The sequence below is a fragment of the Chrysochloris asiatica genome, unplaced genomic scaffold, assembly GCF_000296735.1.
Source record: "Chrysochloris asiatica unplaced genomic scaffold, ChrAsi1.0 scaffold00043, whole genome shotgun sequence".
NCBI classification, from domain to species: domain Eukaryota; kingdom Metazoa; phylum Chordata; class Mammalia; order Afrosoricida; family Chrysochloridae; genus Chrysochloris; species Chrysochloris asiatica.
In genome coordinates, this window is record NW_006408561.1 from 20,843,986 (window position 1) to 20,860,029 (window position 16,044).

Here is a 16,044-nt window from a genome sequence, read left to right on the forward strand (position 1 = left end):
CTTCACTCTCAACTCTAGCCCTCTGTGGCTATGACCTTGTCCATGGGCTCAGGTGCCCCCACATCTCACCACGCTTTGAACCAACCAGCATTTCCTCTTCTCTCTCTTATATATATATCAACGGGAGTCCATTGTACATGGTTGAACTCAGCCCATTTCTTCATTGCTGCCTTTCCCCCTCTTCCACTCAACAGTAGACCTACATGGTCATCAGCAAACTAAAGTTTCAGTCTTAGGAGGAGGGTTTGTCCTAAGGGACTTGATTGTTTTCTTTGATGGCTTCCCAGAGAACAACTTGTGTATTCTTGTAATAGCCGTTTTTGTTTGGGGTTTTTCTTGATGGTCTTTCTTTGAAGATGTATCTTCTGTCACTCTTGCTGTTCCAGGCTTAGTCTGCTTGTCCTTTGTAGTGGGACTGTCCCATCACAGAAGGTTCTGGATGGGGTTCAAGATTTGGACACTGTTTTGATCATCTGACACATTCAGGTCTTAGAGTCAGCACTGATCTGCTGTCTGCGAAGTTGGTGGTACAAGTCCATCAGCTGCTCCTTGGAAACCCTATACCTTTTCGCTATTTGTCAGTACTGATTTGATGACACTAATAACGAACAACAGGTCTTAAAGTGTGTGTGTGGGGGGGGGTTGCATGTCTTGTTTTTGTTTTGTTTTTTAACTTGATTAAAAAAAAATCCTAAATGCAAATTTCTAGAATTATCTTTACTTGGTTTTGTCTTGTTCGTTTTTATACAGGAATGAGCTGTTTTCCCCTTTACTACTCTCTACACATCATGTGTGCATACACATGGGAAATGGCACACGTAAACATGGGCACACACCAGAAACATGCTCCAAGTTCTGAAATACTTGGAGTATGTTGTTGTTGTTAAGTGCCATCTAGTCAGTTCTGACCCACAGCGACCCTATATAGGGTTTCTAAGGAGTAACTGGTGAGCTTAAACCTCTGACCTTGCAGTTCAAATGGCTTTGTAGTCTGATGCATTAACGCACAGCACCACACCAGGACTTGGAGTATAGGTGGGCTATAAATCTGTTTTATGGAAAAAGAGGGTTATAATTCATATCTTATTCATGATACACTTCAATCCTTACTTAGGGAGAGTTAGGCAATGGGATCTGTTAACTCAATGATTTAGTTAGCAGAGTTGTGAATTCTTGACATTTTCACACCAGAGTGGTACCTTTCATAGCAGAACTGTTTTATATGTGGAAGCTGTCACTTTAGCTCCATTCAAAGAAGTTTAAATTTTTACTCTTGTTTGTGTAAATTGTATTCCTGAGATTTATTTACTTCTGTTTAGTTTGTGGAGAAGCATTAAATATATGTGAGATAAATGCATTTTTCTCTTCTTTTTCCATATTCACAATTGAGAACCTTGAAAGAAAGAAACAATTCTAAAGTCTAACTTTGGTGCACATTTCTCCTGACAATAGGGTAGTGATTGTCTGGTCTGTCACCTTTCCTTCTCAAGTCTTGCCCTTTTTATTTTTAATCTCCCCGGAATTCTTTGTTCATTTGATTCCATTCATGGCCCACGTTTTCTTGTGCATCCTTTTCTCATGCCTCCTCCTCAGATCTAAAAGCCTTTGCTCTATTCATTTGACAACTTCCTTTGAGTTAAAAAATAACAACAGCAACAACAAAAGCCTCTCTTGATTCCAATAAGACTTAGAGGGTCTTTGCTGCTGCCCTCTCTTCCTCCCATCTACTTCAATGCCACTACCCCACCAGCCCTGATCCTCTATTCTTCTCTCTCCACAGCCTCGACCCTCATGACCCCAGATCTTTATCATTAATTTGTCATGATACAGTCCTATGTTTTACCTGCTCTGATGCCAAAGAGACCTGTCTTGCATCCTAACTTCACAATGTACTAGACTGGTGGCCCGGAGGAAGTCACACCTTCTCTGGGCTGCAGTGTCTCTCTCCTTCTCACCCTCCTTTCTTCCCTTCCTTGTTTGTTCAACAAAGATACCTGCAAGTGCTGTGCCTTATAAGGGACAGAACACTGCCACACGTAAAATAAAGATTGGTGTCTGCTCACTGCTGTAAAATAGAGCAAGGATTGTCCGTCTTGCAAGAGATTTTTTGAAAAGCGGCAGAGGTGGTGACTGTTACATGCAATGACCTGCATATAGCCAGGTGATCAGAGAGTGTCCTCTCTTACTGTCTTCTAAAGCACGCAGCCGTGGCCTCTCTTTGGAAGAGAATTATTTTTAACTCTGTCAGAACCTTTCAATTGTAGTTTTGGCTCATGCTGAAACTCATTCTTTCTAATTTTGAACAGCTCTTTTCCTTTCTAAGCCAGCCTCTTTTCCCAGTTTCCTTTTTTTTGTATCAAAAGTGTAGTCGATTCTGTTTTCATCTGTGTTTGAAAGCTGGAATTAGGGGGTAGGCTGTCTCAAGTGTTGTGGAACGTCACATCCATTTTCACTCTCCTTTCTTTTATGGTTTGTGTCTATTACATATTGCTAAGAAACCTATTCCTTACAGATTTCTTTAATTCTTCCCTTGTCTCTTTTGTTGAATAGCTGGTCTTCATCCCTATTTTCATTTAAAATTTGTCATTATCTAAAGGATAATTCTGATTTCTCTGTTGTTGTTGTTGTTGTTAAGTGTGGTCAAGTCAGTTGCAACTCACAGCAACCTTGTGTAGGGGTTTCCAAGGAGCAGCTGGTGGGTTTGAATTGTCAACCTTGTGGTTAGCAGGCCAGTGCTTATCCTACAGCACCACACCAGGACTCCTAAGCCCCTCTAAATGTGTCAGTCATGGCAGAAGGAAACAATGACCTCCTTCAGTTAGTTGTTTAATTATATCTAGTTATGTGAAACACAGGGCCCTTCAAAGGGTAGAATAGCTGGAGATTGAGAAAACTTTGTCCTTGACAACTGAACTGCTTCATTTATTGGGACTCTGCTTATATTTTTGCTTACAGTTAATTTCTGAGGTACATAATATTTCAGTTTACTTATAGATGGAACTTCCAGAAAATGTACACTTTTGACATAGTGGGTAAGCCATTAACATGAATACATAATTTTAAATGAGCTTGTGGTATTTGACTTTTTGAATGTGGGTTTTCATTTATTTGGAGTATTAGAAAATATCATACTGCCATGCACCTTTTTTTCCAACCTGCCATTTTTTAAAAGAAAATAAAAATAAACATGTTCTATTAAACAGAGTTATAGTGTAGAGTAGGGGTGGGTGAAGAACTATTATGTAAAACTTTAAGGTTTTGCAAATCAATTTGGTTATTGTTGATTTTTAGGCATTGTTAATATATTTAGATGATGGCTGTCTCTTGAGGTCTGAGTATGCCAGGAATTGCACTAGATGCTGCAGACTAAATGGTGACCATGTGCTACACTTGTCGTTAGCTGCCTTCGAATTGGCCCCCACCTCATGGTGATCCCATGGAAATGGAACTGAAGTGCTAAGTGGTCCTGTACCATCCTCATAATCAGTTGTGAATAAGCCATTTGTGAATCTTAGTATTTTCATTGGCTGATTTTTGTTACATCACAGGCCTGCCTTCCTAGGTTATCTTAGTCCAGAAACTCCACTGAAACCTGTTGTGTATCATAGCAATATGCAAGCTTCCATTGACAGACAGGTACATGAGGTACATTGGCCAGAAATCCAACCCAGGTTTCCACATGGAAGATGAGAATTCTCCCACTTAACTGCCAGCCAGAGGCTGGCCTATAATGTTGTTGTTGTTGTTAAGTGTTGTCAAGTCAGTTCCTACCCATAGCAATGCTGTATAGGGTTTCCAAGGAGTGGCTGGTAAGCTTGAATCGCCGACCCTGAGATTTAAACCAACCCTGCCATCCACCTCCAAATACCTGCTTCACACAGGTATCAGCTAGATAGATGTTGGCTTCTTTTGGGTTCCTTTTACTGTAGCATCTGTCACATATTATTATTGCCTGTTGATTTTTGTTTTCCTTCAGTAAGTACGCTTGCATTAACCTGCAGTGCCACACCAGGCCTATTATAGGGACCAATAGACTGCAGTCTGTCCTACAGCCTGTTTTTGTGTGACTTACAGGCTAAGATCGTTTGTACATTGGTGAAGGGTTGTAAAAGCAAGACAAAACAAACAGAAACAAAAGAAAATACATGACCTGTATAGTTGAAAATATTGACTGTCGGCTTCTTTACAGAAAGTTTGCCTACTCTTGACCCATAGAAGCTTATATTGTAGTAGGAAAGATAAGTAACAAGCAAGGGAACAAATAAACGAGAATTCATTTCTCGATTTCTGTTACTGATAGTTAGAAAGGAAATAATGAAAGTGACTTTCATGAGGCTGTGGCAAGTGGGAGGGATGAGGGCAGGAGGTTTTGAAGAAATGACTTTATGATTAGACCAGAAAAAGGAGAATGAGCAGCAGCCTTGAGAAGATCTGGGGCAGCTAACCCACTCTCATCCTCTGAGGGTACCTTCTCCCCAGCACCTCCAAATACCTGCTTCACACAGGTATCAGCTAGATAGATGTTGGCTTCTTTTGGGTTACTTTTACTGTAGCGTCTGTCACATATTATTATTGCCTGTTGAGTTTTGTTTTCCTTCAGTAAGTACGCTTGCATTATCCTGAGAGCAAAGACTTTTGTCTTTGCTGGTATATCTAGCATATAGCTTATAATGCAAACTAGTTTGACTAGTTAGATCAATTTCTAAGTTCAATATTCTCTTCCATTAACCTGGAGTGATGCTGTGGTTTAATGCACTGGACTGCAAGCCTGGTTTGAACCACAAGGTCAGTGGTTCAAACTCACCAGCCACTCCTTGGAAACCCTATACAGGGTTGCAGTGAGTCGGAACCAACTCAGCAGAGTACTTAACAGCAACAATGACAATCAGGTTGTCACAAGTTCTGGTGTGGTGCTATAGGACAAGCCCTGGACTGAAAAGTTGGTTTGAACCACATGATCGGTGGTTCTAACTCACTAGCTGCTCCACGGAAACCCATTTACAGGTTTGCTGTGGGTTAGAACCGACTCAATAGCACTAAAAGCATCAGCAATCAGGTTGTCAGAGTCAAAAGATTCCTTGAAAAACAAAATTTTAAATACAATTCTATTATTTGTCTTTTTTCTTTATATTTTTTTGGTATACATTCTTACCACCATATCCTTTCTGCTTTCATCATTTTTTCGTCTTTCATTTGTAAAATGAAATTATGGAACCTACTCCAATGCTTATTTCCCCACAGTGGCTCTGCCCAACAAGCACTGGGCTGTGAACCACAAGATCACACAGGCAAGATGACGCTTTCTGCTCCCACAAAGATGTAAAGCCTCGGAAACCCTATGCCAGGTCACTGTGAGTCAGAACGGCACTTGACAACAACTAAAATATACCATCATCTTCCAGTTGATCTGGATCCGAACTAGGAGTTATGCTGGATTCTTCTTCCCTTACTCATCTGCCCATCAATACCTCCAAAATGTAACTGAAACCAGTCCTATGTCTGTTACCAACCCTCGCCCACATCAGTCTTGCTCATCACTTAGATGTCAGCTGACTGGTGTGTCAGCTTCTACTCTTGGCTTTCTTATATCCATTTTTTCACACACAGGCCAAACAGATCTCTTCAAACCCCAAATCAGCCTCCCACCGAATCTCTCAAGTTGGCTGCTTATCTACTGTAGAGTAAAAATTGAATTCTGTGTTTAGGCCTCAAAGCCCTTTATGAAATGACCACTGAGTGCCTCTTTTGACCTCTTCTCTTATTTATTCTCAGCCTCCTGCTGTACTGGTCTCTCTCCACTCCCTCTTAGGACCTTTTATTCCCTGTTGTCTGGGCTCCTTCTTGTTATATAGGTCTCATATACTCAGAATAGTCAGCACTGAGTCTCACCTCTGAGTCATTATCTACTCGTTCTTTATCATAGCATTCTGTTCTTTTACTCTTAATAGCCATTTGTACCTCTGATTTTTCTTGTTTATTTACTTATTTGTTGGTTTATTTGTCTGTTTTCTCTGCTAAAATAAAAGTTCCAAGAGAATGAAAGGCTTCAATACCTAGAAAGTACCTGCCATAAAATAGCCACTAAAGAAATATTTTACTGACTAAATGTATAAATGAATAGTAACTTTCAGAATCTGTTTTTATATTTATTTTTTTGCACTTGTCCCTCCTTTTATGCTGGAAGCTTCTTGTAAGCAGGCACTGTACATACTTGTCTCTTATTCTTTGAAGTTCCTAACACAGAATGTAGAATGTGGTAGGTGCACGATAAATATTTTTCTAATTGAATTATTAAGCAGACTCTGTTTTAATCTAGTCAACCTTATGGATACTTAAAATGGTGTAGTGGCAAGATGGCAAAATTACCTACAATGAAACGAATACACCCAACGCATTCCTGGGCCTCCTCTTCATTATCATGTTTATTGTATGAAATGTTCATGGTAACAGGCAGCTGACCTAATGATGTTGTTGTTAAGTGTCAAGTCAGTTCTGATCCTTAGAAACCCTGTGTAGGGCATACAAGGAACAACTGGTGAGCTTGAACCATCGATCTTGAGGTTCAAACTGACTTTGCAGTCCAGTGCATTAACCTAATTGCCCTACGTAAAGGCCTTGGGGAAAGAAATTGACAACTTGTTGTTTTCTAATAGTTTTATTAACGCTCTTTTTTTTTTTTTTCTCTTTTTGCCGTGCAGAATATGAGTTGGAAGTAAAGAGGGTGCAAGACATTCTTTCAGGAATAGAGAAGCCCCAGGTATGTCTCTTTGGATTTCTGCGCACAAATGACACTTTCAGTAATTACTAGTGTTTGCTTCTTTTCCCATCATGAAGTAGGTAAGCAAAAGGGCCCCATTGCAAAATGTTCGTAGAATGTTAACTAGTATTAAATTATTAATAGTGCATGAAAATTCGGACTGGCAGCCCTCTGCTTAGTCATAATCTACTGAAATGTCTTTATTTAGATATCCTGGCTGTAATAATAATTAGACATAATCCCCCCACCCCCTAACCTCAGGTCTACAAAACAGTTTTCGTTTGGTATTTCCTTTTACTTGTGTAACTGTAGTAAAAATAATTTTGGAAGCCTCAATAATGGCAAGCATTTTCCAAGTAAATTAAAAAAGAAAAACTTATATTTAACTTATATTTTAGCTGAGGAAAATAAGTCCAGGATATTGGGTGTAATACTAAGAAACAATTGTTGGGAATAGTGATGCTGTGAGGACTTAAGTTTGATTTTTTTTCAGGGGCTTTGAATCATCAAGTGAAAAATTGAAAATGTTAATTCAGTCTTTCATCTGTGATTGGAGAGCCAAAGTATTTTGGTGTATTTTCTAGCTGAATTGGGAAGCCTTGATTCTTCTTGTGTTTCAAATGATGAAACTTTGTCACAGAAGAGTCCAGACAGGCCTCAGGGCACATAGTTGAGCTTGACTAAAACCTAAAAGCATGGCTCAGGACTGGACAGTGTTTTGTTTTGGTGTCCATAATGTCCCCAGGAGTTGAACCAGCTTGGTGGCATCTGACAACAGCAACAAAACGTGGGGTATGTTGGCAAACAGGCAGAAGAGGGAACTTTTATGGGATGACATGGATATTGAGTTGAAGAGTCTGTCCTGAATTTAGTAAAGAGCAAATAAGGTGCAGTTAACTTTTCTTGAACAAGTAGTTAACATACTCAGAGCTGCATTTTTTTTTTTTCAGGATGATCAGACAGTTGATGGATGAATTAAAGTGAGAAGAAAATGAAGCTAGGAGAATTGTTAGGAATATATTATTGTAACTCTGGTGAGAGACTATGGTTACCAGAATTCAGGTGTGATAGGAGGGAATAGATAGTAGAGTCATTCTAGAGATGAATGAATAAGGTGCTTTGTTGTTTTTAAGTGTCGTTGTGTGAGTCTGTTCCAACTCAGTTAATCAATCCTATATAGGTTTTCCGAGGCTGTAAATCTTTGCAGAGTCAGAAAACCTCATCATTCTCCCATAGAGTGGGTGCTGAGCTTGAACTGCCAACCTTGTAGTTCTCAGTCAAGTGCTTATCCTACAGAGCTAACACACTCCCTCCCAGATAAGGCACTGTATAGGGACTGTGGCTTTGACGTATAGATGCTTCATTTTGGACCTGCATTCCTCTAAGGCTTCTTGAGCCCTGCTGCATTCTGCACCCATCTAGTGAGATTCTCCACTGAGCACTTGTGTAGTACCACTGGCTTTACCCCCAGTCCTACAGAGCACTGCCTCTACCTCTGCTATTGAGTATATTGTACTGTATTTTCCTCCTTTTGTGCCTTTCCCAGTCATCTGTGAACTCCTCTAGAATAGATTCATACCTCTGTCCCTTTTGTATATTCAGTGCCTTTCTTGGACATTTGGGGCTTGTTTGACTAGCTGGCTTCCAGATAGATAAATACAGTGGGTTGTTGCTGTTGTTGTTTTGAAGTGCCATCGAGTCGGTTCTGACCCATAGCAACCCTATGTATGGTTTCCGAGGAGCTGCTGGTGAGCTTGAACCGCCTATTTGTGGTTCCAACCAATTTAGCAGTCCAGTGCATTAACCCACAGTGCCACACCAAGACTCTAAATACAGAGCGTAGGCAGTCACAAATGTTTAGTGAATCAGTGCTGTGATGAGAGAGAGAACAACATTTTGATTGAGAGATCATGTGCATAGGAATGACAGAATTGTAGGCTAGAATGATAGCCTTTGAAGGATGGATGGTCTAGACGTATGGGGAGAGACTCAGTCTTTAGTGTAAAATCATAGGAAAAGCAAATGCACTTGGGAATTCTGTGGCTCCATGCAATAAGCATTGGATTACAGACCACAAGTTCTGCAGTTCGAGGCCTCCCGTGGAAGAAAGATGAGGCTCTATGCTCTCACGAAGATTAAAAACCTCAGGAACTTTATATAGGGGTCACTATGATTTGGAACTAACTCACTGGCACTTAACAATAAGGCAACTGAGGAAAACAGGAGTTATAGAGTGAGCAGATGAGAAGAACAACATGTCAGTTCACTGATTTGGATAGAGTCACAGAACTTCATTACTTTGTCTTTCGCTCATGTGCTTACACACAGGGTTTTCTTTGGTTATTTCTAGGCACTGCTCTCCCACACAAGTGATAGCATCTGTGTTTCCGAGGCTGACCTGGTTCTAGCAAGATAAAAGCAGTACTTCAGTGTATTGGTCTTCTCCATCATCCAGCATTTATTAACCACTTGCTATTTGCAGGGAATTGTTTTCAGAATAGGGCAGGCAGACTTCTGTGTAATTAGTGATACTGTAAACTTTAAAAGGCTAAGATTTTCATCTAAGAACTTTTGTCTATGTCTGTTGGGATCCACAGAAGCAAATGGAGTTTTATCATCTCAGGCCAGGCAGCTCTGACCCCATCATGAAGATGTGGATTCTTAGAGGCCTTTGACTCATGTTGTTGACTCCATTTATTGAACAGTTTGGTACTCATCCAAGAGCCTTTAGAGAATTTGGCTTCCATATAGCCAGCACAAGGAGCCCTAACCACAAGGTTGGCAGTTCAAGCCCCCACCAAGTGCTTCTCTGGAGAAAGATCTTGGAAACCTTAAAGAACAGCTCTACTTTGTGCTGTAGGGTCACTGTGCGTTGGAATTGACTTGGTAGCAGTGGTTTTATAGTCAACAGAAAATAGCAGTGGGCTGCTAACCCACAAAGTCAGCGATTCAAACCCCCCAGGTATGCCCTAGGAAAATGGTGAGGCACTGTGCTTCCATAAAGATTTACAGCCTTAGAAACCCAAGGGAGCAGTTCTGTTCTGTTCTGTTCTGTTCTGTTCTGTTCTGTTCTGTTCTGTAGTGTTGAAATGAGCTGGAATCAGCACCACAGCAGTAGGGTTTTATTGTTGTTTATAGCCAGCAGAGAGAAAAGGTGCAGAGCAAGTTGATACTAAGGTCTGTTCTACCACATAGTTACGTTTCATATTATGAATTAATTGGTCATGTGATTTTTACGCATGTGATTCACGTAAGTCTCCTAGTTGTGTAGACTTTGTTGAGTCTGACTTTGGAGTACTAATTAACTAGACTGTGAGTCTGCTGGGCAGGTTCACTCAGGTAAATACCATGATATCGACAATCTGTTTGGGAGCCAGGCAGCTTACCTAGACACTGTCCTTTCTCATTGTCCTTCTTCAAACTTATAAGATGGCTTTTGGATAAGAAATAAGTCAAAGTAAAACATTTCCATATCGTGGGGTTTAGATATAGTTATAGATAGAGTGAGTTTAGCCAAGAATTTTCCTTGTACCTTGAAAGCTGTCAAATTCTGATGTGTAACAGCATGATGGCTCTAAAGGATAAGTGCTGGACTTTGAACCCCAAGGTTGGCGGTTCGAGCCCACCAGCTGCTCCATAGGAGAAAGATGAGGCTTTCTGCTCCCACAAAGATTTACAGCTTTGGAAACCCTATCTATAACCACTATGCGTCACAGCCGACTTGATGGCGCGTAACAAAAACAACCATTACATTATCTCGGATTGCAAAAGGCAGACTGAAAACTGTTCAAGAGTGAGTAGAAATAACAGAGTTTCAAGTAGTTACAAACTCCCAAGTAAGACCTACAGATCAGCATTTATAGCTAATGTTCTTAACATTGAGATTTGGACTTGCTAGAATTTTACTCCGTTACTTTTTAAGGAGTTGGATAAAATCCACTTGGTACGAAGCCGGTGCCTGTGGACACAGTTGCTTCACAGTATTCACATGGCTGTAGGGTGCTGGATGGCACGAGTCATTGGCTGAAGGTGTACCGGATGAGTGAAGGTTCTTACAGTGCCATGTTCATTCTTGCTTACTTTTACACATAATTGAAACAGCTTCTCTTCCAGTTTACATGTATTTATTTCCTGCTGCTGCTGTAACAAATTATCATCAGGTGAGAGACATAAAATGGCAACATTTATTATCTTAAAGTTCTAGAGACTAGAAATACAGAGTCTCAACAGGCTAAAATCGGTGTGTCAGCAGGATTGCTTTCTTCCTGGAGGCTTTGAAAGTCAGCCTGTGATTGATGCAGCTTCTAGAGGCTGCTCACATGCCTTGACTAGTGGCCCCTTTTCTCCATGTTCAAAGCCAGCAGAATCTCTCTGTGACTCTAACTTCCAACGTCACATCGCCTTCTCTGACTCTCCTGCTTTCTTCCCCACTTTCACTTATAAAGGACTCTTATGATCACGTTGGACCCAGCCAGGCAATCCAGGATAGCCTCCTATCTCAAGATCCTTAATTTAATCACATCTGCAACGTCTCCTTTAATGTGTCAGGTAACATAGTCACAGGTTCCGGGGCCATTATTTTCTCCCTCTTGTTCCTTTAATAAGGAGATTTAATGGCACTGTAGCCCAGGCATTGGTCCGCTAACTGTGAGGTTGACAGTTAAAACCCATCAGCCACTCCACTGGAGAAAGATGAGACTATCTGTTCCTGTATAGAATTGTTGTTGTTGTGTGCTGTGGTGTCAGTTCTGACTCATAGTGACCCTGTACAGGGTTTCCGAGGCTGTAAATCTTTACCGGCGCAGAAAGCCTCCTCATTCCCCCGCGGAACAGCTGGTAGTTTTGAACTGCTGATTTTGAGATTACCAGCCCAATTCGTAACTACTACGCCGGCAGAGATGGGAAACCCTATAACAGGGCCACTGTGAGTTGATTTAGTTTGATTGCTCCTTAATGGCCCTTCCTTCTCAATCTGCTCATCCTGTTCAACCTAGTCTAGTCTGTTTCATTGTGTATAGGTCTCTTCCTCTCCACTCCCTCCTTCTCCTTCTCCTCCATTCCTTCTGTATTCCTCTTCCTTGCCCTCCTCTCACCTCACCCTCTTGGCAGTTTATGATGTCTTATTTATCTTGGTACCCTAGAACCTAGCACTGTGCAGAATCAAGTGACTGTAGTTAGGATCTAGGCAGGTGGTGCAAGCACCTAAAGGCTGGCCAGCACCAGTAGGCTGGAATGGTGGGACAGCACTTGCTGTCCCTCTGGATTGGGAGCCTGCTTGATTACTACCTAACAAGCTCTGTGTCCTTAGTTAACTTGCATGACTTTCTTGAGCCTTAATGCCCCTTATCTGTGAAAGGTAGGCTAGTACTTCATTGTATCTGAGAAGTGAACCATGTACTGTTTACAGAATACTTGTGATGGAGTATGTCTCTGTGTTGTTGTTACTGTCAAATGCTAACTCATAGCAACCCTGTGTAGAGTTTCCGAGGAGCAGCTGGTGGGGTTGAGCTGCTGACCTTGTGGTTCACAGTCCAGTGCTGATCTATATCATCATACCAGGAGTCCTCTAGAGTTGGTAGCATAGCATTAAACAAAAAGAAAATTTGTGTTGCACTCTGAAATGAGAAGAAGCCACTTTGCAAAAGCTGGGCAGAAAATTGTAAGAAGTATTGTTCTATAAATTTTGTTTCTTCCTTTCAGCCACATCTGGAAACAACACTAAATACAATGCATATGTATATGTATTTTTTGAGATTTTGTTTTAGTACAGAAGCATTATTTGGCTTTGTTGATTTCTGACTCATGCCGACCCTCTGTAGAGCAGAATGAAGCACTAGCTTGTTTTGTGCCATCCTCATAATCATTGCTATATTTGAGCCCATTTTTGCTGACCTTCTACTTTACCAAGCATGGTAAAGAATTAGTCCCTTCTGATAACATGTCCAAATTACTGGAGATAAACTCTCAAACATCCTTGCTTCTAAGGAACATTTTTGCAGTTCTTCCAAGACAGATTTGTCTGTTCTTTTGGCAGTCTGTGGAAAAAAAAAAAAATTCAATATTCTTTGCCAACACCAGAATTCAAATGAATCAGATCATCTCCAGTCTGCTTTATCTTTTAGAACTGTGAACACTCTGAATTGAGTGAGTTACCTACTCTTCAGAAGCCCAGATACTGCAGAGACCCAAATACTTAGTCGTTTAGTAAAACCGTGTGCAAATATGCTACATATGTTATGTGTCCTGGAATTGTACCAGGTAGCTACTCTTGGACATGCATTGGAATTGTTGTTTGTTGCCATAGAGTCAGTTCTGACCCATAGCAACCCTCTATAGGGTTTCTGAGGAGTGGCTGGTGAGATTGAACCACTGACCTTGTGGTTTAAGCCAACTTTGCAGTCCAAGGCATTAACCCACAGTGCTATACTAGGACATTGTGATGGTGTTGTTAATTTGTTAAGTGCAGTCGTCAGTTCTGATGCATAGCGACTTGTATAGGGTTTCCAAGGAGTGGCTGGTGAACTTGAACCACCAACCTTGCAGTTCAAACCAACCTTGCAGTCCCGTGCATTAACTCGCAGCACCACACCAGGACTCCTGCATTGGGATAACCACCTGAAATGTAATGCTTAATCTTAGGTGGTGCGACATGTGATGTCACACATACTTGTGGGCTGTTTATTTCAGGATGTATGTAAATGTAACCCGGAATTGTAAATCTACTTTGTTCCATCCATTAATGTTTAGCTTGTAGAAACAGTTGACTTGTCAGTTCCAGATGTGAGTAAATTGTAAAAAGCAATTCCCTGAAAGACAAACAGCCGTATTATCTAAAAACCTATTTGAGGTTGTTAGCGTTTAAAGAATTACAGAAGCAGTTGATTGTGAAATTATTAGATTTAAGTATCCTTTTTCTTCAAAGCTCTTTGACCTTTTCCCCTTTTATTTATTTTTCTTTACATTGCTGTTTCTCATGGTGGTACCATCAGCGTGAAGCCAGTATTTCCATGGTATGCTGAAATTCCTTAACTACTCTTTAATTAGATCAGTAGACCTCCCACATAGTTAAATCCAAACTCAGGATCAGGTTTAGAAGCTGCTAACTTACGAATATTTATGAGCATGAGAGTAGCAAGTTAGTACCTTTGTGATTAAGACTGGTGTATTTGATCCAGATACTATGATCTGCATAAAATACATTCTGAGACTAAAGATACTAAAATTTAACAGGCTAGTATTAAGTTACTGTGATCTGATCAAGAGGAAACTGAGCGAGGTAAGGATTGCATATCAAAAGATGCAAAATACTCACTTTTACCGTTTTCTGATTATATATGTATACACACACACACTTACCCTTTTAACTAATGCGGATTCTTCAAGTTGAAATGGAGTAGAGACCGTCCTACTCTATAAATAAATGGATAAGAATGATTTCTAATCAATATATAATCATCTAGATGTTGGAGTAGCTTTGTGTGGGTCCTTTAAAATACCTGAAAGCAGTTTAGTTTTAAATAATTCTTATGAAGTAACTTCAACAACAGGCCCATTTATAACACTAGTTCAAAAGTAAAATCGGATTGAACCTTGACCCAGTAGTTTTGTCATTAGAAATCCTCAGTTGCATAACCATTACAAAGGAGATTGGCTTCTAGTTATAATAGACTAATCAAACACCAGAAAGTCGGTCAATTTGATAGCTTATTTTTTATGGTGACAGCAGTCATGGTGTTTCATGGTGATGATCAGTGCAGCGGTAATGGCAGGTGAGAAAGTTTCATTACTGACAGACAACCTTGCAGTTTGAAAATCACGTAGTAGTACTGTTGCCCAGCTTGCTCAGCAGTAGGCTTCAACACAGGCACTGTCCCTAGAGTTTTTAACTTCTCTTTAAGGTGTCAGCTGCCAAGACACTTGGGGTAAATATATCTAGTGCTGAGGCTTCACCTTCACCTGGCTGGCTCTCGAATGTTGTTGTTGTTGTTCAGTGCTATGGAGCAGCTCTGACTCAGATCGACTCTAGGGTTTCAAATGAGCAGCTGGTGAATTTGAACCACCGATCTTGCAGTTCAAATTGACCTTTCTGTCCAGTGCATTATCCCACAGCGCTACACCAGGACTAGCACCAGGTAATTTCCTGGAATCAGCCATGAAATGGAAGTGAGTCCTAAATTCTAACTGAGACAAAGGCCTCTTTCTCTCACAAATCCATAGCCTGAAGAAAGGAAACTTGAGTCCTGAGTGTCTGAGAAAGGGAGGGCAAGTAGGGCACAGGAGGAGGATTTAGCCTCAGAACTGCGGTAGGAATCTCTGTGGCTTTCTAGGAAAGAATTAGCAGAAATTCTGTCCTTTGACAGTGATGCTGAGTTCTAAAAAGTGCATGTCTTACAGAGCAGCGTTTCAGAAGAATGCATGTGTATAGATAACCTGTCTTAGATGACAATTTTCCTCAGGTTGTGCTTGGGGAGCCCAGGGGGAAAAAAGGTGGAAATCTGTTTTAGTTGATGCTTCAAGTATTTTTCATTGCTATCGGGTAAATAATTTTACCAAGTCCAAAAGAAAAGAATAAGTAAAAATTCCTAATACCCAATGAGAAAGATCTTAAACATGATGTAAATTTCCAGGTGTTTGTTTAATATTTAAAGTGCTAGAATGTGAACTATTTTAAGACGTGATGTTATTTCACACTGTTGTTGAGTACTGTCAAGTCAGTTCCAATACATAGCGACCCTGTATTGGATTTCTGAGGAGCAGCTGGTAAGCTTGAACTGCTGAACTTGCAGTTCTAACTGACTGCAGTCCAGCACATTAACCCACAGTACCACACTATCATTCATTAAAATCAGTGTTACTACATACTGTATTGTTGGAATTGTGCAAAACAGCCACTTACCACCTCAGTTACATGTCTCCAGTATCCAGTTAGCCTGTTTATAATTATAAGCACATTTTTTCATAGCAAAATATCTCCTATTGTGTTAAAAATCAAATTCCCAGTACCTTAGGAATCTGAGTGAAGGAATTCAGAAGTACAGTGTTGTGCATAGTAGAAATGCTATTTTTAATCTAGTCAGTGAAGCAACACATAAATAACTGAGTAATGCATAGTGGTAATAATAAAATAAGTGCCAATTGTTACCCATTGCTGTAACAGCAAAATGTGACCTGAGCACAAGAAAACAGATTGATTCTGAGCCAGAAATGCCAGAAGGAACATCATAGAATCCTTTCCTGCATTGTTCTTTGTGCTCAGTTGTCCATCTTAGGGTCTCTCGGATGTCTCT

General features: G+C 40.5%; 1 protein-coding gene across 1 annotated transcript in view; it reads left to right on the forward strand.

The window, feature by feature from the left end:
* Positions 1-16,044, forward strand: part of FNDC3B (fibronectin type III domain containing 3B) — a 339,753-nt gene that overhangs the window by 207,614 nt on the left and 116,095 nt on the right. The window contains exon 7 of the mRNA XM_006861842.1: positions 6,699-6,757. Coding sequence (XP_006861904.1) covers positions 6,699-6,757 — 59 coding nt within the window. The remainder of the gene's footprint in view (positions 1-6,698; positions 6,758-16,044) is intronic.